General features: G+C 39.0%; 11 protein-coding genes and 1 non-coding gene across 12 annotated transcripts; 6 read left to right on the top strand and 6 right to left on the bottom strand.

Moving 5' to 3' along the window:
- Nucleotides 1–434: 434 nt before the first annotated feature.
- ISN1 (IMP 5'-nucleotidase) lies at nt 435–1,703 on the top strand (the record flags this gene model as incomplete). The annotated part of the gene is made up of 1 exon (XM_451105.1): nt 435–1,703. The coding sequence occupies one exon, from the start codon at nt 435–437 to the stop codon at nt 1,701–1,703; it is 1,269 nt and encodes a 422-aa protein (XP_451105.1).
- A 707-nt stretch (nt 1,704–2,410) lies between these two features.
- On the top strand, nt 2,411–2,914 carry KLLA0_A02387g (uncharacterized protein; the record flags this gene model as incomplete). The annotated part of the gene is made up of 1 exon (XM_451106.1): nt 2,411–2,914. One exon carries the CDS (start codon nt 2,411–2,413, stop codon nt 2,912–2,914), a length of 504 nt encoding a protein of 167 aa, XP_451106.1.
- A 316-nt stretch (nt 2,915–3,230) lies between these two features.
- KLLA0_A02409r lies at nt 3,231–3,312 on the bottom strand. The gene has a single exon. It is a non-coding gene; the product is annotated as a tRNA-Ser (tRNA).
- Nucleotides 3,313–3,714: 402 nt separating this feature from the next.
- KLLA0_A02431g (DUF4303 domain-containing protein) lies at nt 3,715–4,230 on the bottom strand (the record flags this gene model as incomplete). The annotated part of the gene is made up of 1 exon (XM_451107.1): nt 3,715–4,230. One exon carries the CDS (start codon nt 4,228–4,230, stop codon nt 3,715–3,717), a length of 516 nt encoding a protein of 171 aa, XP_451107.1.
- A 209-nt stretch (nt 4,231–4,439) lies between these two features.
- Nucleotides 4,440–5,312, bottom strand: NIT3 (putative hydrolase; the record flags this gene model as incomplete). Its single annotated transcript, XM_451108.1, has 1 exon — nt 4,440–5,312. The coding sequence occupies one exon, from the start codon at nt 5,310–5,312 to the stop codon at nt 4,440–4,442; it is 873 nt and encodes a 290-aa protein (XP_451108.1).
- Nucleotides 5,313–5,700: 388 nt separating this feature from the next.
- KLLA0_A02475g (FAD-dependent oxidoreductase) lies at nt 5,701–6,822 on the bottom strand (the record flags this gene model as incomplete). Its single annotated transcript, XM_451109.1, has 1 exon — nt 5,701–6,822. The coding sequence occupies one exon, from the start codon at nt 6,820–6,822 to the stop codon at nt 5,701–5,703; it is 1,122 nt and encodes a 373-aa protein (XP_451109.1).
- Nucleotides 6,823–7,726: 904 nt separating this feature from the next.
- On the top strand, nt 7,727–8,815 carry KSS1 (mitogen-activated serine/threonine-protein kinase KSS1; the record flags this gene model as incomplete). The annotated part of the gene is made up of 1 exon (XM_451110.1): nt 7,727–8,815. One exon carries the CDS (start codon nt 7,727–7,729, stop codon nt 8,813–8,815), a length of 1,089 nt encoding a protein of 362 aa, XP_451110.1.
- A 465-nt stretch (nt 8,816–9,280) lies between these two features.
- LUG1 (Lug1p) lies at nt 9,281–11,635 on the top strand (the record flags this gene model as incomplete). The annotated part of the gene is made up of 1 exon (XM_451111.1): nt 9,281–11,635. One exon carries the CDS (start codon nt 9,281–9,283, stop codon nt 11,633–11,635), a length of 2,355 nt encoding a protein of 784 aa, XP_451111.1.
- Nucleotides 11,636–12,452: 817 nt separating this feature from the next.
- BUD8 (Bud8p) lies at nt 12,453–14,048 on the top strand (the record flags this gene model as incomplete). Its single annotated transcript, XM_451112.1, has 1 exon — nt 12,453–14,048. The coding sequence occupies one exon, from the start codon at nt 12,453–12,455 to the stop codon at nt 14,046–14,048; it is 1,596 nt and encodes a 531-aa protein (XP_451112.1).
- A 429-nt stretch (nt 14,049–14,477) lies between these two features.
- Nucleotides 14,478–15,230, top strand: MTE1 (Mte1p; the record flags this gene model as incomplete). The annotated part of the gene is made up of 1 exon (XM_451113.1): nt 14,478–15,230. One exon carries the CDS (start codon nt 14,478–14,480, stop codon nt 15,228–15,230), a length of 753 nt encoding a protein of 250 aa, XP_451113.1.
- Nucleotides 15,231–15,696: 466 nt separating this feature from the next.
- On the bottom strand, nt 15,697–16,809 carry KLLA0_A02585g (Zn(II)2Cys6 transcription factor domain-containing protein; the record flags this gene model as incomplete). The annotated part of the gene is made up of 1 exon (XM_451114.1): nt 15,697–16,809. One exon carries the CDS (start codon nt 16,807–16,809, stop codon nt 15,697–15,699), a length of 1,113 nt encoding a protein of 370 aa, XP_451114.1.
- Nucleotides 16,810–20,245: 3,436 nt separating this feature from the next.
- Nucleotides 20,246–21,250, bottom strand: KLLA0_A02607g (transaldolase; the record flags this gene model as incomplete). The annotated part of the gene is made up of 1 exon (XM_451115.1): nt 20,246–21,250. One exon carries the CDS (start codon nt 21,248–21,250, stop codon nt 20,246–20,248), a length of 1,005 nt encoding a protein of 334 aa, XP_451115.1.
- Nucleotides 21,251–22,013: the final 763 nt, after the last annotated feature.

Below are 22,013 nucleotides of genomic sequence, written 5' to 3' on the forward strand. Positions count from 1 at the left end.
AGTTTTCCCTTAAAAACAGGGTTCCTTCTATTTTCAGCACCCTATTCCTTCGAGGTTGAAAAAAGGGCCAGCAAGCGTTCCATACATGAAGAAAGCACGTTCCCATCGTTACTTGCAGGATAGGAGCGAACTGTGCGCTGAAGTTGTTAGGTAAATTGTGTGCTCGTTCCTTTCTATAAAGAGTGGGTTCTGCATGCTTTAAAGGGATTCCAACTGGTTTTCTCATGTATTTGGTATTATTATATCGTCATCACGTGTGGCGGAATACTGCACATTTCAGAAGTTTAAAATCTTTATATAAAGAATGCACAACCAATATATGAAAAAGACTTGGTGAAGTAAACTGTTGGGAAATGATATGGATCCATCTGTCAACATAACCGTCATTCGCAGTTACCAATCAATCCGAAAAATTAAAACTGAACCTGAACCGGATGTCTAGCAGGTATAGAGTTGAGTATAACCTTAAGGTTCATAAGAAGGACGCCTTTATCGAATGGATTAAAGGGTTGTTGGCGGTGCCCTTCGTGTTGCAAGCGGGAACAGATTCAGGTGCTGAAAGGACCTATAAGCAGTACTGTAGCATATTCAGCGATATTGAAAATTTGGTTTCCCAAAAGATTGAAATCCAGAACAGGCGTAGGCAGTTGGGATCTCTAGAAGAAGCAAGGCTAGATCAACTAGTTCCACAAGTTGGAACGTTTTTCACCCATTTACCCTTGGTGGAAGCTTTCGAAGTTCAAAACAGAAGACGTGCTATATGTAGCAGAAAAATGGTTTCTCCGTCCTTTAATGATATCAGACACATTTTAAACTCTGCCCAGATTTTGGCCTTACTCAAATCGAAAGAATTGAAATTGGTCACTTTTGATGGTGACGTTACGCTATATGAGGATGGGGGATCCATTGAAAGAGGTGGTAAAATCGTTACAAGGATTATCACGTTGTTGAAACGTGGGATCAACGTTGGTGTTGTCACTGCCGCCGGGTATGATGACCCAGATAAATACAAGGAACGTCTGTATGGACTATGCTTTGCGTTGTTCTCCGATAAGTCAATGTCGTTGGAACAGAAATCAAAATTGACCGTTATGGGAGGTGAATCTAACTATTTGTTCCAGTATTTCGAGACCTCGGAACAATTTGGTTTTAAGTCCATTGATGACGATGAATGGGTGCCCTCAAGTGTTAAAGCTTGGTCTGATGATGATATCGACGCTACCTTAGACGTCGCACAGACGTGTTTTGGCGAATTAAGTCATCTGCTTGCATTACCATCGAAATGTCAAATTATCCGCAAAAAAAGAGCAGTTGGATTTGTCCCTGGTTTCATCTTCGATGATGAACTAGAGGTTAACGTTAAGATCAAAATCCCAAGAGAAGCGTTGGAGGAAATGGTTCTTGTTGTACAAAAGAAACTAGAATCATATCCACCCGCACAAAATATACAATTTAGTTGCTTTGATGGTGGCAGCGATGTTTGGTGTGATATTGGTGGTAAAGACCTGGGTGTGTCTATCTTACAGAATTTTTACCAAACAGACTCTCCGATCACAGCGGCGCAAACGTTACACATTGGTGACCAATTCGCTCCCAAAGGTTCCGCAAACGATTTCAAAGCTCGTAGTGCTGGCTGCACATTGTGGATCTCATCTCCTCGTGAGACAATCGAGGTATTAGATGATCTCTTACCATATCTATAGAGAAACAGCCAAGAGCTGGGTATCATATTGTCACGTTTAATTTCGAATCACGTGTATCATTTATTTATAATAGCGCCAGTATAAGTAAAAAACCAGAATTGTGTAGTATCCGGGTAAGCACCGGACGAAACCCCCAGTTCAACTTTTTCAAAAGGACCTTTCTTAAAGGATTTCATCCCTTGCACAAAGCGATGAGGCAACAGAGATGCCTGATATAACGCTTCCAAAAACAGTGATTATCGATAATAGAGCAAACTTTACTTACTTCCAATCATTAATTTGAGCAAATTCATTAATACTTCAAGTAAAGGGGTTTACGAGGGTTTCTGAAAATAGTTAAAGTGGTAAAGATATTAAGAGTCTAAAATTCCGTTAAATTATAACATTCCGAGCTAATCTGTCGCTTACCGTACATTTAAATTACTTTGCTTTCAAACTATAAAACGAGATACAAAAAAGTACAAAGTCCACCAAAATGTTATTAGAACCATTATACTCGTATGTGCCAAGTTGTTGAAGCATTCACTTCTATCCTTAATAAAATTTCCAACTAAAAAATTGGATCCATTCTAATCTGACATTGTCTTACTAACCCAAAAAGAAAAAAGAATTACTATTGTAATTCTTCTCATTAATTTAGACCTTTGTTGACGAGTGCATTGCCTATACTCATTTCGTTGGAGACGATTCATCAAAATATTGCTGAGATGTATCCCATTCTTTTAAGGTATTGGTGTTCAGTGGCACTTTTCAAAGCACTACGTCCTGTATGGTATTTTATTCCCTTTGGGTTTGTGATATTTCCACTAGGGTTGTTATCACTAAGTAAGGAAGCATACCTGCAGTTGAAAATATATCAACTTCAAAAGAGTGAACTAGATTCCAGGACCGTTGCATCTGCGTTTTTGTCAAGATACAATTGGTTCTGGAATTCCGCGCCAGTGCTTAATACAGATAAGTATATTTTTGGCGATTTATCTTTACGGATTGCCTCATTACTAGAAACTCTATCACTGTTACCAGAAATTATGGAACCGTTATATGGATCCATTGAGTCTCTGGTAAATTTCACAAGCACGAATTCCGCTAAGATGACGGAATCAAGACAGGATAAAGCAGATAAAAAGTCCGAGTCCTCATTTTATAAGGATTATGACCTTTTAGAGGATATTCTGTTCGAGTTCAAGACTAATACACCGGAGGGAACTTAGTTTGCAAGTACATATCCCTCTCTTTTTTATTCCTTCCCATTCCAGTTTGGTCTTGAAATTCTACTCTACTTCATTTCATCTTGTTTCTGGTGTATTTATTTAAGTTTCGATTTTTTTTATTTTCGTTATAGTAAGTTTTAAACATAGCATACTTAAGGAGTATTCGGCCCTCTCCTAATGGTATTCGGTAAATTGAGTACTTAAACTCATTAGATCCTATTATCTAACGTTAGATATTCCATTGATACTGTCGCTGACAATCCTATCTGTTCGAACCTGGTAAGGAAAAATTGAAAAAGGAAAAAACAAAAAATAACGACAACAGCAGGACTCGAACCTGCGCGGGCAGAGCCCAAAAGATTTCTAATCTTTCGCCTTAACCGCTCGGCCATGTTGCCTCTTTCTTGAGGAGGCTTGCAGAGAATGATAGTATAGTGTTGTAGAAATTTTGAGATGCCTGTAAGGTTGTACCAATTACTTGTAAAATGTCCAAATATCTTATTAGCAATGCTAATAGAAGATAATATAACGTAGAAGACATTTATACAATACCGTGAATCCTGGATAATATCCTTTACTTTTGACAACAACAGAGAAATGATTTCATATTAGTATTCTTTTTTTACTATTAATCAATCCTTTAATCTTTCGTCCATTGATCTGCACTTTCGATCTCGAAAGAATATTTGAAAGCCATGATAGTTAATCCATGATACAAAGATAAAAGTCTAGCCATTATAGATACAAAGTGAGGTTCAATCTCGGAACTATATTGTTAGGTAATATTATCAATCTCACATTCACAGCTCACTTGTTCCTGCCTCTTTGGCGAGCCTCAATGCGTCTTCAACTTCTTCATCATGATCAATTACGAAGGCCACAAATGGTCTTACTTTGGGAATGGATTCGTACTCATTTGTATCCACAAATTTCTTAAGAACAGACCATGCAGTTGCTCGGAACTTTGCGTTCACACTTTCTACTTGTTCGTCTGAAGCTACTCTTGTAAAATTGTCAAATGTTTCACTGTCAACTAGGAACTTATTGGCAAATATACCATCTTCCCAATCGCCCGTATTGTATTTGATATCAAATTTCTCTTCTGAATTTGTCTCATCTCCCAAATAATATTGCTTTAAGATACGCTCGTGTTTGGCAATTGTGTTTAGAGCTATACTAACTCGTAAGTGATCGAATTCTATGTCCAGCGCTAGAGCGTAAAAAGTAGAATTTGGGTCAAAAGATAAATATTCCTTGACTTCATGAATCAGAAACTGAAGAAGTTCATGGTGAGCACTTTCCCAGTCGATGTCCATTGCTAGCTTTTTGTATGTTGCTGCTTATGACAATTGCTTCAGTTTTTTTTAGTGATTTGTTCCCTATCTTTGAATGGATGGCTGCGAGAAACCTAAGGTTAATTTACATTATTTTCTTCTTACCAGCCTTACGGGGATCCCCACAGTATATTTCTCATGTGTGGAAAGAAGTACTTGTGATACGTATTCTAAATCAACTTATGGATGGGTTATTTATCGGTCTTACTAACGTCAGGATAGATGTCAAATCTTCTTTGGAAAGTAACAGGTATAGCTTGTCTTACTTCCTTGATAAGTTGAGGATCCAATTCGGCGTATACGATCTCTTCACCTTCACCAGCTTCTGCAATGATTTCACCTCTTGGATTAACCACCAAACTATGACCATAAGCCTGATAACCAGAGCCCCCACTTCTAGCTGGTGAGCACAAGATGGTATAAATCTCGTTGTCGATACTACGAGATCTGGCCAAAAGGTGCCAGTGCATTGGACCGGTGGTAGTGTTGAAAGCACTTGGATAAATCATAGCAAATGCACCTTTTCTGGCACTAACCATAGCAAGTTCCGGAAATCTCATATCGTAACAGATACCGACACCAAATTTACCGATCTTTGGATCATCAATCAACGTATTTTTGTTCCCACCAGATAGAGTAACGGATTCCTTGAAAGTGATACCATTTGGAATATCAATATCGAAAAGATGTGCTTTACGATGTGTGCCAATGATCTCACCATCTTCATTAAAGATAAGAGACGTGTTATATATTTTGTCTGTAGAAGGTTCTAGCTCTGGGATGGAACCACCAACTAGTGTGACTTTCCATTTGCGAGCAATCTCAGATAACGCTTTCACCGATGTCGCGTCAGGTGTGATTACTTCGGCATATTCTCTGAACTTATCAACTGCATATGGAGCGTTGAAAAATTCTGGTAACACAACCAGTTTCGTATCCGGTTGTGCATCCATGGCTTTAGCAACGAATTGAGCGGCTCTGCTCAAATTCGCACTCTTGTCAGGCGAAGATCCTGCTAACTGAACTAAAGCTACCTTCAACTTAGATTTCAAAACTGCGGACATTATGTATCAATTTCTTGTATTATTTGACCAGTTACAATGGAGGATTAATCTTTTGTAATCAAAAGTCGTTCCTAGCGGGGGTGTGACTAAGATTCGGATCTTATTTCTGAGCCTAATTAGATATATACATTTATATTTCTCAGAAGAATGCAGCCAAAACGGAATTCATATCTTATCGAGGTTTCACGTGATAGAAAAGTCGTTTGCAAATAATAAACACCAGCGAGTTAAGGTAAGACGCGATTATATGCGGGCTCGTGCATGCCGGATTGCGACTCAATGTTTGGATTTAAAACATACAACGAACGCTATTTGACAATGAAAAGATAATTTGTTTTGAATGTTTTTATACTCTTTGACATAATCATAGATACGTAAACTATTCACTTCATAATTTGCTGGGTCTTTGCTTATCAAAAGCTAATGAGACCGCCTTGAAGGCCATACCGAGACCAGATTGGTAACCATACCCGGAGGCTCCATAGTTATGAACCACAACTAGGTGTTCGCTTTCTTCCTTAATCTCTTTCTCGACACGAGGACCACCATATCTGCTTGGGCGAAGCCCAGCCGCTATCTTTAAAATTGGTAAATTCTCTGGATTACCAATCTTGGGTAGTAAAGTTGTGGTTCTTTTCAAGATATCATCAGTTTCTTCCTTGGAAGTGTCCTGTGCATTCCAATTATCAACTTGTAAGAAACCTCCAAGAACTAATTCATGCACTTTGCCAGGCCTTGGAATAATGTAAGTTACATAATCTTTACCATATCTCAAACAACTCTCAGCAATGTGAGGAGCACTGATTACGGCCACTTGGCCTCTAGTAGGGTACAAGTTATGATCAGCAACACCACTCAACTTCTTGGAGCCTAGCCCAGTACAATTGAAGACAACGTGAGTACCGTTATCAGTTTTAGAAGCTTTGTTGGCAAACGATTTTGCTTGTGCGATATGAGTCAACTTTTGCTTCAAGAAACGCACATTATGCTTCTGTTTCAAGAAGTTAGCCAAGTTTACTATGAATACTGGACAATTGAAGTTCCATGAGTTGAAAGCGATACCAAATTGGGCTCCCTCAGGTTTGAATTTTGCAAGTTCTTCCTTCGATAGGACCTTATACTCTTCCAAATATTGGCTCAAGGAATTAATCTTGGCCTTGGGAGGCTGGTAATCCCATAATTCCGTGGATGGTCTGCGAGCTAATCCTAACCACTCTGCATCTTTACCCTTGTAGAAATCCAGTAATTTTTCACTTAAAGTAGGTAAATTCTCATACGTGAACCTATCATACCACATGACGTTTTTATCATCAGGTGAAATACAAGACCAAACACCACCTGCCCATGGACTAGTATAACCAGTGGGTGACTGGTCACCTGGTAAGTAATCTGCCACAATGCAGATATTTTCACCCGGAACGCCGTACAATTCGGTCAAACAGTACGTGACGTACAAACCAGAAATACCTGCACCAACAACAGTGATCAATGGCTGAGATTTGTTAGACATGTCATTTGATAATTTCAGGCTCAAATAAAGCTTACTGATGAAATTGTGACTTTCACCGCTATAGATATATTCAGTAGATGTTTTACTCTACTATAGAAACTGGGAATGCTCAAGTAAGTGATCTGCCAATTGGCTGTTTCCTACTTCAAACTGAAACTAGGTTGGAAAACTTTACTGAGGAAAGAGAATCTCAATCCCATGTCCCTTCACTTATGTATGTTACCGATGACAAACCATGCTATTCTGACAAACGCGCTGCCTCGACCCCACCTATCTTAGATATCACTTCCAGCTCATTTACAGTCAAGTCATGTTGCCTTCTCTCGAGGAACTACCATTTAAGGTAACTCGAAAAATCTGTAAATCCACGTTGCGGTCTTAGCTATTCCCTTATCAATTCTCTGTTAACTTTAACTATGACTTTCAGTTCACCTATCGGGAAATGAGTTCCGCAGATTTACCCGCATGGATCCAATTTATGCTCAGTCGCAGTGGTAACAACCGACAGAACATGTGTGAAACTGCACTTTCTTGAACGGTGAAGCGCATTGCGGTATGTCCGAGCAGTGATGTGTATTATAAGTCACATGACTGACACCGGGGTAACATTTTTTCAGGTTTCGAGATTGGATGGAATGTTCACCAACATGAAACAAAGATTCAAGGACGAAACATTCTTTATCTGGACGACATGGAACGTCGCGCATTGTGTCAACTCAATGGGATACTTAAGGCGCCGAGTCAACGCTCGGGAATGACGATAAAGGATTCCCATCCAGAGTTTTGCAATTGGACGCTATAGGTATATATAATATTTAATCCTTAGTGGGGGGAAACTAAATCTATAATAGTGGAATAGCAGAGATCATTATAACAAGCAAACCGGAGATCTAACAGCATAGAGATGCCACGAACAATCACGTATGATATCCCATCCCATTATCAACTAGTAGATCTGGTTGGTGAGGGAGCATATGGTACAGTTTGCTCTGCGATACATAAGCCAACAAACACGAAAGTTGCAATTAAAAAGATACAGCCGTTTAGCAGATCGATGTTTGTTACCAGGACGTTACGGGAGTTGAAACTGTTGAAATTCTTTCATTCGCATGAAAATATCATATCGGTCTTGGATATAGTACGTCCGACGTCATGGCATAAATTTGAAGCAGTTTATCTTGTACAAGAGTTGATGGAAACGGATTTGCAGAAGATTATCAACCAACAAAATTTATCAGAGGATCATATCCAATATTTCGTTTATCAAATACTAAGGGCTTTAAAATCGCTACATTCGGCACAAGTAATCCATAGGGATTTGAAACCAAGTAATTTGTTACTGAATAGCAATTGTGATCTCAAAGTGTGTGATTTTGGGTTGGCTCGTTGCCTGGCATCGAGTGATCAATCAAGAGAGAATATGGTGGGTTTCATGACAGAATATGTAGCTACCAGATGGTATAGGGCTCCAGAAATCATGTTGTCCTTCCAAGAATACACAACTGCAATGGATATCTGGTCATGTGGATGTATACTAGCAGAAATGATCATGGGTAAGCCGCTTTTCCCAGGTAAAGATTACCACCATCAACTCTGGATCATCTTAGAAGTTTTAGGGTCTCCAACTTTGGAAGACTTTGAACAAATCAAGAGTAAAAGGGCAAAAGAATACATATCTCAACTACCCATGAAGAAAGGTATACCCTGGGCTAATGTGTTAAATAAAGAAGTTAACCCTCTTGCTATCGATTTATTGTCCAAGATGCTAACTTTCAACCCAGACAAGAGGATCAGTGCAGTTGAAGCGTTGGAACATCCATATTTGGCAACATATCATGATCCAGATGACGAGCCAGATTATCCCCAACTAAACCTTGAAGACAATTTTTGGAAAATTGACAACGAGGCCCGCGATAAAAACGAGGAAGACGATATTCCACTGGAACTGTTGAAAAAGATGCTTTATGGTGAAGTTATGAAGCCTCTAAATTGATATGTTCGATATTCTATGAACTAAAAAAAAACTATCCGCATAGTCTTTGAATGAATGTACTGAGACTCAAGGATTTTACGTTTCATGGGTACTTCTCATTAGGACGCCTAGTCTGTCAAATTGAGGAAAAGTAATACAAGAATTCTCATACTCATATTAGACAATCATATAGTTAATTACATAACTAAGTAAAGCTACGAATAACCACATCACGTTTTTCATACTCTTTGATCCCTTATGAACCTTAAGTGTACTTTATGCCCTGAAATGAAAAATAAAGTAGCGATATAATTAGAATGAACAAGAACTTGAACAAAAGACCCGCATCAATAGAAGAAAAAATGAAAACCAAAGTGGATCTTAAAGAAATCATCAAGAGCACCAAAACAGGTGCAAATAGCTTTAAGGATTGGTGAAGTGTATAAAACGTGTTATTCGGGGCTCGCATATCATAATTCGTTCAATATGATCAGTGAAACATCGACGATGCGGTTACCTTCAGAGATAGTCTATGAAATCTTATCATACCAGTTCAAGGATCTTATGTCTAATGATCACTCAGCTACTAGTGAGAAATATCACTCCAATATCAAAACTTTCTTAGGATCGAACTCTACTGTTAACAGGACATTCCATCATGTATGCAGAGTACTCATTTATAGATATTTGAACTTTACTACAGCAAGGTCATTCCACAAGCTTTTAAACACTTTAAAAGAGGATGATCCTGGATTAAGAAAGTTGGTAGAGGTAGCAGACTTTCAAGAGTTAACATCGATTGGTCTTGGACGGACTGGAGAAATGAATAGGATGATCAAAAACCTCACAAATGAAACTCTTTGGGAATTCTTATTATTGACCAAAAATACGCTAAGGGAATTTCTAGCCAGTGAGCATATTCAGGGAGATATAGACGAGAGGATAGTCCATTTCTTACTTTCTCCTGGAACAGTGTTGAGTGTGGTAGATTTCTGTGGATGTTCCGGATCCGTTTTCACAAAACAGTTTGTTACAGCAGTAGAAAAGATGGCGGCACACCCAAGTTCTCGTGAAAACTTTCAGATTACATGTCTAGGTTTGAATGACTGTACAGACATTCCAGATAATACCCTTTCAAAGCTATTGAACCTTCTGCCGGAGTTACAGAAGTTAGATTTAACGCATACTGCTATTGACGATGGTACTCTAATAAATAATTTACCACATTGGAAAAATTTGACACATTTATCCTTTGGAGAATGTTTGCAATTGACGCCAAGAGGAATTTTGGAGTTCTTTTCATACCATCCAGCTGTAACAGATGAAAATAACAATAGTACGCTACAATGGCTAAACGTGCAAGTGCATCCACATACGTCAACATGGACCGATACGCAGACATTGTTTTTGTTAAAGAAGTTATGTCAATATGGACACAATAAAACGTTGGAATACCTTAACATCGGAGGACTGCCATTGCACTATTCAGATGACCGCACGCTAATCAAAACTCCGCACTATTATCAGTGCCATGATTCCTTACAGTTTATAAAGTTGAATTTTCCAGCATTGAAAAGTTTGAATATAAAGGATACTAATGTACCTTACGATAGAATAATACAGTTCCTATCACCTGTTCATGATAGTGACATCGAGGTTGAACAAAAGTTAAAATTTTTAAATATCTCGAACAACTCCTATATTAATCGATGGACCATCCAGGATCCTGCATTATTCACATGTTCCGATTCTTTAGTGTCATTGGAATTATCATTTGACTCTTGGCAGCAGATTGAAAACCTGAATGATCGTCATGAATTGAACTGTTTCAAAAACAAGACTGGAAGAACATCAATTATTCAAGATATAAAGAACATGGAAAGCGTCAAATGGAAATGTTACATCGATTCATCTTATGGTAGAAGGTATTGGCTATACAAGTGTGACCCATATTTGAATCGTGAAAATATCGACCAAGCAGCCTCATTGACCAGATACGATTCCGATGGGAGAAAGATCATTGAGATCGTAAAGCAACCCGACTTTCTTAAATTCGCCCAAAACAAGATCATGTTAGGATGTGGTATTGTTCCAATGAATTCTGCAAGAAGAAGATTAATATATAAAGACATGAAACCTCCAATTTCAAGATTTTTCAATAGAGATGGCCGGTTCGCCACACCAGGCACACACGCAATGCCTATTCTCTCACCAAGACTCCCACCTGGTGGATGGAGGCTTATCAGAAATGATGACGAGGATACTACTACAGAAGATGACGCAAGTACAATTGAAGAGAATAGTCCAATAATCCATAACTCGTTCCAATCGCTTACTTCGATTCCCGAGACGCGCCCACCTCTTGTGCGAGAAAACACAAGAGATGCCATCTACTGGGACAGATCCGCAACCTCTGCAGATCCCACTCTTACGGAAAGTGAATACGAGAATGCTGAAACGGACTATGATTATTTGAACGATCCTGAACTTCAGAGAAGAAGATCACAGATGAGCTTGTTCAATAGTTATCATCGTTCTTCTTCCAAAAATAACCTCAACAACAACAATAACGGTAACACATCCAATCTGACGAATGCATTCAAGCAACACTCACAGTCTCAATCTCAATCCCAAACGTCTTTGCCACACTACTTGTCCACTCCTTCTTCTGAACACTATAAAAAAAACGACAAAAACAAACTAAGTGCAGATTACGTTTATGACCCTAATGAACCAGAAATGAACAAGCGGTACCGTATCCACTACGAGCAACTGCAAGAATACAAAGTATTTGGCACTGTGGAACGCGGAATGTATCGCTACTATTCTCTCAAGACTTAATCAAGCTTGCCCTTTTTTATGTAAATTGTGAATCATTTGTGACAAATCGCATATACTGTGTCTAGAGAAATTTAAATTTAATAATAAATACACCTCACATCACGCTCGCACAAAGTTTGCGGGCCTCTTATGCAACCCAGTGCTGGTACCTGCATCCCGTCCTATAGCTTCCTTTGTGCAGTTTGGCCATAGACACAGTCAGGGTAGCTGACTGGCAGTTCATTACTATACCTAATTGGGAAATAAATAAACAAAAGGCAACTGTTATGCCTTTTCTGTTCACCCCATTGCTGGGTTCGTAGGAGCTTTTTTTTTTTAGTGCACGATTGTCTCTCGAGAATGAAAAAAAGTGCAATTTAACGACAGGTACTTTCGACTGGCTTCTTTTGGGAAAACCTGATCTAGTAAGAGATGCAAATAGTTTATATTTAGTGTTACAGTGAGTAATATCTGCATTGAGCACTGTGTGTTAGAAAAAACAATCTAAAGACACTGCATACCAGCATCTTTCCTCCTTTCCTTTGTTGTCTCCTCATCTTGGAATCACTTTCACAGGCTCATCAACAACCTCACCAGACTTAATTTACAATCAGTAATTATTGAACTGAAGGTAATCTGCTTCTTTTATGAGTATATTATAGAGAGACCTCGTTCGTTTTTGCAAGCAGAAACTATCTCGCCTCAGCCAGGGATCAATCATCCAAGTGTTGTAAGTCCGTGATCCACCCGTGTTCAAGAAAACCTTCCTCTCATTTTACGAGCTCAGTGTGCAAGCACGCTCATTATTAAACTCCTTTACTGTCCGAAGAACTAAGCTATGGTTTCACTTAGTGAGAACGAGGATGTCAGCAGTTCGTCTGGAGGAAGCGTAGAAGATGAGATACTACGTAGACCTTTAAGGCAGGATTCCTTTTTCAAAGAAGAACATCTGATAAGCACCGGATCAAGAACTGGTACCGAGTTTAGTGTTATACTAAATGATACATATATCCCGGAGAGCAGCGATGAGAGCAAAGATAGATCAATCAGCATGGAGGGACCGAGCGTTGCTTATTCAAAGGTCTCACATTCGTTTTCCAACTCTAATTCGAATTCGAACTCTTCCACATCATCCAAACAGAGGAAACTAGCAAATAACAGAAACTCACAATACATGAGACTATCCCTCAACTCTACGAGTTCTGGATCTGCACACTCAACGCCTCTGATAGGAGTAAATTTGCAATCAGACAAATTCTCGAGCGCAAATACCAGTAGGGACACAGTCAATACAGAAGCATTATTGGATCCCAGAAGATCTTTCAGCAACACGCCGCTGGTACATAGTACACAGACTGAGAGTCCTCAGTTGTCAACCTCAAATGATGTTGGGAATGCTACCTTCCCACAGGACTCAAGCAGAGACAATGCTGAAAATATGAAAAGATCATCTAAGGCAGTTTCCACACCTGCTTTAGGTTCATCGGATCAGGTATTAGACGAAAGAATTGTAGAAGAAACCGAAAGTGACGAGACCTCCGATAAAAAAAATCGAACCTCATCGTTTTATCCAGCACATACAGAATCACTGCAAGCGGATGAGACCCATGATATCATTGATGACTATGAATATGGCGATACGAAACCAGCCATTGAAGAAGCCGTTAAATTATTTAAAATGGAAGCGAGAAGGGCAAATCTTCTTGAGTTGAACCACGGGGACAACAAAAATTTACATAGAAGACAGACATCTTTGTTATCAAGTATACTAGTGCCGCCTCCCAAGTCAGCAAGCAAGTCTTCACCAGCAGAGGGAAATTCTCAAGAGCCAAAAACACTAATACCTGCCTTGAGAAAAGTAAGCGGAAGCTCAACTCCTACGGCAAGACAAGGCCAGTTCCAACCGTATGAAGAGCAAACGGCTAATGTCAACCCATTCATAGCACCAATTCCTGCACAACCAACATCCGTGCCCATTGAAAGAGAAATAAGCAATCATGATTATGAGAGTGATGCACTTCACTACATTAGAGCATCGAGGAAAAGACTTGATGAATTTAACGACATGGAAAGAAACCTACCAATGCAAAGGGTAGACGTATCATCAGTCAATAGTGAAAAATCCAAGATATCAGCTTGGTCTCAATTTTCCGATCTATTCAGCATCACTAGACTACTTTGCTTATTCTTGACATGTCTAATAGTACCTCCACTTTTCTTCTTCATTGGATTTGGCGAAGTTACAGGCTTTGATGATGAGAAACTGATGAAGTTCATAATGCACAGCCAGCACCGTTACGGATTGATGCCAGGCTTTATTTGGGCGGTAGATTTAAGTTGGATAAGGCGAATTTTCATCATATCTGGCTTTCTCGAGACAGTCGTTTTATTCGCATGCATAGGTGTAGGATTTGGGGTTGGATTATCTAGATGACACAGCATGTTTTATTAAGTTAATCACCACAGGGTAAGCATAGCACATTCCTATCAAGAGACCAGTCACCAGATAACGTTTTGGAATCTCAATCGAACGCTAAATACTCCAATAACATAACACCGAAGGAAGAACATACAGCATTTCCAATTAAATCAGAGATCATCCAACCATACCCTCCAAACACATTAAATTCGCACCTGATGATGTTCTTAAATGTTTATATAAATAATGTCTTTTCACTTTTATAAACCACGATTAATTGTAGTTACAATATTTGATTTCAATCTTTGCTCAGAGATACTTTAATCAACAATTTGTTGCGGCAACGATGAAACAAATCGAAAACAATTTAAACGGCAAAAGACTTGTAGTAAAGCCAGTCCTACCGGTACTACTCCTGCGGATCTAAAATAAAGTGTTAACTATATGTCTTTCGTGATCAAAGAATTTACATGCCAGTACAGCGACCAAATAAGGAAGAAGCATAAAACTTGGCACGATGGAAAGCTTAAGTATTCTGAATTCAATAATAGATTTCAGCTATTCACAGAGGACGGTGTGCAACTTAGCAGCAAGTTGCTAACTAATAGCAAGCAAGTTGCTGATATTTTGAATGATGAAGGCTATGGAATCGAGGAACACAGAATATTTGGTTCATATTTTGTGATCATTTTGGAGCTCTCATCTGAGTATATAAGGGACGAGTCAAAAAGTGCGAACTCAGCAATCATTAAATCCGAATATGGCAATAGGAATAAAACGCCAATCGGTAGCGTAAAACAATCACAACACATTGAATTGAATCAAAAGAGGGCTTCAAAAACTATTGCTTCAGTCAGTGATACTGCCAAGAAACCGTTCAAACGACCCATCATACTATCCCATAGTCAATCGAACCTGCAAAATACACATATCAAAGCAGATCCTGATCGTCGTTTGACAGAGGATACAAGACTTCGTCAAGAAGCGAGTGACAAAGCATCTGCAGAGAGGATCACTGCGATTTCTCAAGAATGTTTCAGGAGTAGTCTGAACGTTTCCCAAACAACGGAACTTAATGAAGTTTCAGCCGCTTCCTTGGATCCAGTTGAATATATACGACAAACGAACAGTATTCTAAAGACAGGAAGACTTCGACAGAAAAACTACGTGATTCGGAACTCCCCCATAGTACTTTAGATTCCATGGACTCACGGAGATTGTTCACACAGAAAAGGATCTATTTTGAACGTTAACAGAACCATAGCTGTATGAACTAGGGCTGGTAAATGTTCAATACTACAAAGCTGACTAAAACGTTATTTTTGAATGATGCGATGAGAGAGGAAGGGATAAAATTCTATGAAACATTTTATGTTAGAAATTATATTGATCATTGTTTGCGTATGTGTTGTATTCTGTTGAGCTATATCATTTTTGTGTCTTTGAGGTCCGGATCCAACAAAGGAAGTATTGTTATTATTATTACTATTGTTATTGTTGTTATTGTTGTTGTTTTCATGATCCGGGTTATTGTTGGGAGAATTACCGACAAATCCATGGTTGAAGTTAGTTGTGCTGTACTAACGCGAATATTACTTTGACTGCTATCAATTATGGTTGCTGTGAATTTGATACGTGCATGCTTTACTGCTGAACATTGGTATTACTTTGTTGATTGTTTCTTATAGTCAGATGAGAATGACTCCAACAAATCGAACTGCCCATATTCTAGTTTCGGATACCATTGCTGCGCTTGATTCGAATATGATAACTGATTTGCAGCGTTATCTAATGAGATGTTTCCGCTCCTTTGGATCATTCTACTGTTAGAATTATAATCTGTCGGTACGCGCCCATCTACATCTTGCTTCATTGTAACGGTGTCTGCCATTGCTGGAATTGGCAATATCTGGACCATCGAATCAGATTGTTGTATTTGACTGCTATTAGGAATACCACGTGCTTCATTGGGCGACAACATCTTTCTCCGTTTTCTTTTCGGGAGTTCGATATTTGCATCCTCTGGTATGCCTTCCTTTGAATGATCTGATGTAAACAAAGTTTCCGAATCGACATAACCTCGAGCAAGTAATTTATCATAGACATGAGAAGATGTTTTATTATTAGACCCAGCCTCCAGAGCGGCTCTATCAATCTGTTCCCTACCACCGTGTATGTAATTCAGAGATTTCACTGCCATGTCGACGTTTGTTGGGATAATAGAATAAACAACTTCATTCACGTTCAGTTTTCCCGTCTCTTTGTTGATGAATAAATTTTTGTTCTTACGTAAGTTCATCCATGCAGCAGCCGGTCCGTCGCGAACAGAAAGCTCAGGGTTTTGACTCGAACCCACTTGTTCCCATTCATCATATTCGTCCGAATCTAGATCATCCATATCAGATCTTTGATTGAGAATCATGGATTGCATTTGTAACTGCCTGAACTCCGAAAATCTCTCAGGATGGATCTGCACTAAGCCGCTATCAACACATCTATCGAACTGTCTGAATAAATAACTTAATGCTTTAGTCAAAAGCGAGTTCCTCGTTTCCAGCAGATCGACGTATTCCTGGTTGTAAAGCTTCTTACATTTGGACTCTGCATATCCGATATTAGAATTCGAATACGTACACAACTTATTCTCCTTTAAACATCGGCTACACGGTCTTTCACCATCACATTTGGTTTTTGATTTCCTACAAGCATCACATGCTTTTGATACCCTTCTCTTTATGGTTGGTAATTCGGCAGAGCTGCGAGAACCATTGACCATTATAAAGTGATGCGATGCAAATGAATATGTGTTGTATACACGGAAAGGTGAAGAAAAACAAAAGCTGATCCAGAGAAAAAAAATATTTAGGATATGATATGAAAGACTGATGATTCCAAACAAGTCCTGAGTATTTCCGCGAATTAGTAGTTTCAAAAAAGATAACAACCGCTTGAATTTGGTTCACTTTTCTTAATCGTTGTCCTTCTTCTACTTCTTCCTCTGCTTTATCTGATAAGTTCGTAGGGCCCCAATTTAACTCCAGTCTTCGATGAAGAAGACAGGGATGTTATATTTGACTAAATATCTCCTCTTTATTTCCGAGTTCCTAAACAGAAAGACTCAATTATAAACGGATTAGTCGATCCAAGTCCATTTGATAATCAATGGATTCGCCTTCAAAGAGCAATAATAAAATCAAATAAACCTAGTGTAATCAGTGGTGCAGGTGGCTACTACAGATTACAATATCTCCAAGCACTAGCCTCTCCGTAAAATATGAATATTTCTCACGCAGGCAAAACTGTATTTGATTATCTGGCAAAAAGTTCCCTATTCTGCCGTTGGACCTTTAATTTTTCACTTTGTTTCTCAGCTACCTCAATACGCTTTGTGCTGTTAAAGTTAAGGTCTATATCGATGATTATGTGCAACCGAAATGCTAGTGAGAGTAGAAAGAACCCGAATTGATTTTGAGAAACGCGCTTCCGTTTTTTACTTTCTTGTCACTGTAGCGAATATTTGCCCTTAATGACCTGAGGGCCTGCCTATCTTTTTGTTTTTCCTTCCTTCTATTTGGAACTTTTCGAAATTGGGCTCCCCTCTATCTAGTAACTGTCTAAATTGGACCTCCCCCCTAACACTTCTGGAAACAACCGTTTACACAACATCGTTCTTACTGTTTGGAGCGCTATATACAGTCCTAATCAACGTACCTACAAATTATCATCAGGTACCACTAATTTATCGAGGAAAAGAAAAAAGGCTACAGTATACGTGCATCGATCTATACCGCATCGAAACAAGAGACAAATTCGCAACTCAGGAACTTTGATCGACTTTTAAAATCTCATTGTAGCCGAGGATGCAAAGACAAAGAACTTTTATAGAAAAGAACAAATTGCCTTAACAGAAAATATTGCAAAGAAATGCCTCTAGAGACGAAAACATCATGTACTTTACCTTTTTCCCCCCTTCGCTATTATATCCCTATCTATTGATTTCAAAAATCGGCATATACTACCTGAAAGCGGTGCAAACAGCGTAGAGGAGGTTTGTGCATCTTCTGTTTAGTTTCTAATTTCTAATTCCTGAAGTCATTATAACCCATGCGTAAATGGCTCTTTATTTTACTGGAGCGGTTTCTCAGTGAATCACGAATTAAAAAGATTCTTCATCGAGAAAACCAAGAAACGGCGTAAAAAAAAATACACATAGAATTTTAACAGAATTACAAGCACCGTGAAGACTACGTGGTAACAGTGAATTTCTGTATTAACACAGGGATATCTACGCATCCCCACGCATAGTAGAGTACTTACCCACTGCTGCCGCTTTCCAATCATAGGATCGCCGAGACAAATCATGTTCATCGTTGTTGCCTTTGATTTCTCACCAAATGCGATTCTCAAGGACTGTTCTGAAGAAAAAAAAATCAGCATGGAATTGAAGAGGCAATTGATAGGATGCAATCCTTAGAACTGACGTTCAAAGGGCAAATACTTCCTAAATTCTTTCTCTGTTTACTATTCTCCTCTGTTAATTCCTATTCAATTATGGTTTTTTCTACCGACCTAGTTTTTTTCTGTGGGTTTTTGGTTGTCAACAGAAAAAAACACGGCCGAAACAGGCTTTCGGCGAATTTCTGGCCGCATTAGACCATTTAAGTCTAGAGGCAACAGTCAATGAAAACACAAATGCACAACGGATCAAAGACGCTTTGGAATAGAGCCATGTGTTGAGTGCATTGCTTTGACAACGCAATCTTTTTGGCACGGGATGTGGACATGTCCGAGACGCACTTAATTGAGGTTGCGTGTCTAAACAGGGACATATTAATCAATCAGAGTACTTTCGACGTAATACATTAGATCTGGTGCGTTTTTCTCTTCTTTGTTAAAAAACGCATCAGGTTCTCGAAGGCCATTCATTACAAAGCCGCAGTGGAAAAAGAAAAATGAAGCGACGAAAAGCAGAACGCAGGACCCTCTTAATATGAGTATAACCCTTGACTGAATTGGTTAATAGTGCACAAAATTGTGCGGTGGCAATTTGTCAAATTATGCACATCTGGGTACCCATAGTACCATGCTGCTATATCCTTTTTACTTGATTCACCTAGCCAAGCTTTCGGTGATCACTTAGGGATAAAGGAATGAAAAACAGATAGTAGAAAATCAGTCCTAATGAGAAAGAATAAATACGTAACGTAACTTACTCACTAACAGCTGACTTCACCTCGTGCACAGCTCTTGTTCTTGGTAAAAAGCGCTTGGCAATACATACGGATCCAATATGTTCCTTTTTTTTTTTGTAAAACATTGTCACGTTAATGCCTCAATCAAACTGCAAAGGTACGTGACGATATGCCTGATTTCCTGCGAAAGACAAAAAAAGGTATAGAAATGGTGAAGAGCAATATACTTAAGGTAGAGAAGCAGAGGGCTCTTAATCTTTTCTGAAGTGCGTATATTTAGGGTATTTCTTCTTTTTTTTTTGAGCGATATTATTCAGATCTCTTATTTGCCCTTCTTTCATATCAAATTACCATTTGTAGCACGAACCCTCGTACAAACGACATTGATGGACAAATTTTCCAGGCGAAAGGTAGGAGGTGTAGAAGTTGCAAACGGTTTAGCTGGTGTGATTGGTTAGACCGCAGTTAGGATACGTACACAATACATACCATCTTCCGGCAACAGTAGCGCTAGACTTGAGACAATAGATCTGTGTTATTCAGATCGTGTCAATTATCAAATTTCAGAACACTGAAATAAGTGTACTGAAATGAACTGAGAAAAATGGCTAATAGATGCCCAGATTCAGCTGCCGGAACTGGCATGATGCTAAAATGGAAAATGCTCTTGGCATTGGTTGGTAACCAGTTCCGGTATCACATGGGGTATTATCTTATCGTAGAACGTGGAGGGAGGGGGCAGGTTGCCCTATGTGCTAATTGTATTAACCTTTTACGATGGCAAATACAGGCGATGTAGCCTTTCATAAAAAAAAGTGGAATGAATTGTAGCAATACTGTAATGACAAAGAATTTGTACCTGATTGTTGCGTGGTTGGCATGAAAGGTCAGCATATTAACACAACCGTTTACATCAATTGGGAAAATGCTGTAGCGAGTGTAATATATGGATTGATACAATTATATTCTTATACACATATATAGGTCATTGGTTTTGTTCGTTCGATAGTAATTCAAAGATTAAGCTTGGATCTTAGCCTTGATTAAGTCGAACAGTGTGACGATATCAGCAGAGAACTTTCTGATACCTTCAGACAACTTTTCAGTGGCCATAGCATCTTCGTTCAACTCGAATCTGAATTTAGGCTCGTCGTTGATGAAAGAAACTCTTTCAGAACCTTCAGCCTTTGCGGATTCAGGGTCCAAGATCTTAGCAACTGGTTCATCAGAGGACAACAATTCGTCCAACAACTTTGGAGAAATGGTCAAGAAATCGACACCGGCAAGAGCCTTAATTTCACCCACGTTTCTGAAGGAAGCACCCATAACAATGGTGTTGTAACCATGCTTCTTGTAGTAATTGTAGATACTCTTGACAGAAATCACACCTGGATCAGTTTCAGCAGTGTAAGTTTCACCAGTGCTGGCCTTGTACCAATCCAAGATTCTACCAACGAATGGAGAAATCAAGGTAACGTTAGCTTCAGCAGCAGCAACGGCTTGAGCGAAAGAGAACAACAAAGTCAAGTTGACGTGGATATCGTGTTCCTTTTCTAGTTCTTGAGCAGCTTGGATACCTTCCCAAGTGGAAGCAATCTTGATCAAGACTCTGTCCTTGGAAATACCTTCTGCTTCATACAACTTGATGATTTCCAAAGCCTTCTTAACGGTAGCATCCTTGTCGAAGGACAATCTAGCATCGACTTCAGTAGAAACTCTACCTGGAACGACCTTCAAGATAGCAGTACCGAATTCGACCAATAGCTTGTCAACAGCAATTTCAACTTGCTCGTCAATGTTTTGACCTTGCTTCTTACCGTATTGTACAGCAGAGTCGATCAACTTAGCGTAGGCTTGTTGCTTGGCAGCGGCCAAGATCAAAGATGGGTTGGTAGTAGCATCTTGTGGAGTGAACTTAGCAATAGATTCGAAATCACCAGTGTCGGCAACGACAGTGGTACCGGTGGCCTTCAAGGCTTCCAAAGAGTTGGCAAACTTTTGTTTCTTAGCACTTGGTTCAGACATGCTTGTAGTAGGATTTATAAGGTAAATTACTTGAGTGTAATACTGTTCCTGGTGAATGAAATAACCAAGATTAGAATAGACAATAACCTTCTCAAAATAAAGAATCAATTACTAAACAAAAATTAGATCCGATTAAGAATTTAGCTGAATTGGCAAAAGAAGAAAACACTTTGTAAAACTCAATGTTAACCTTTTTCCTTTGATTTATATATATATACCAAATATATTATTTCATCATTCCAATTCTGAATAAATCAAAAGTTTGAAAAGTTGTATACTGTGATAAATCCGGATTATATAACAGGAAGAAGAACAAAGAAAGAAAAAAATCTGGGAAAGGGTAGAAATGGCCGTAGGAAATGAGGAAAGCCACGGAAAAACCCAATACAACTAAGAGAGAAGAACATAGCATACGTAAACGTTAGACAGGGCCAAAGTGTTGATTCACGCCTGCTGAGCAATAGTCAAACTGTTATGAAATCATTGTATGCATGTATGGGAATCGCTGGTTTGTGAGTACGGATTTTCGTTTCTTGTTTTGAACAGAGAGTAATTCAGACGCATTAGGGGAATTAACGTTTAAATGGTTACATAATGGAGGAAAAAACAGACTAGTTTGTAAGAAAGAAAGTGATTTATAGATGGCACTCATTTTATCGGATGGACAACCGGGTAGTTTATGCGGGATGACTTTCCAGTGATCCTTGCCTGGTCGTAGATGGAGCTATATTTTATTCAAATTCACCTTAGATTGCATCCTGGT

This window comes from Kluyveromyces lactis (assembly GCF_000002515.2).
Source record: "Kluyveromyces lactis strain NRRL Y-1140 chromosome A complete sequence".
Lineage (NCBI taxonomy): Eukaryota > Fungi > Ascomycota > Saccharomycetes > Saccharomycetales > Saccharomycetaceae > Kluyveromyces > Kluyveromyces lactis.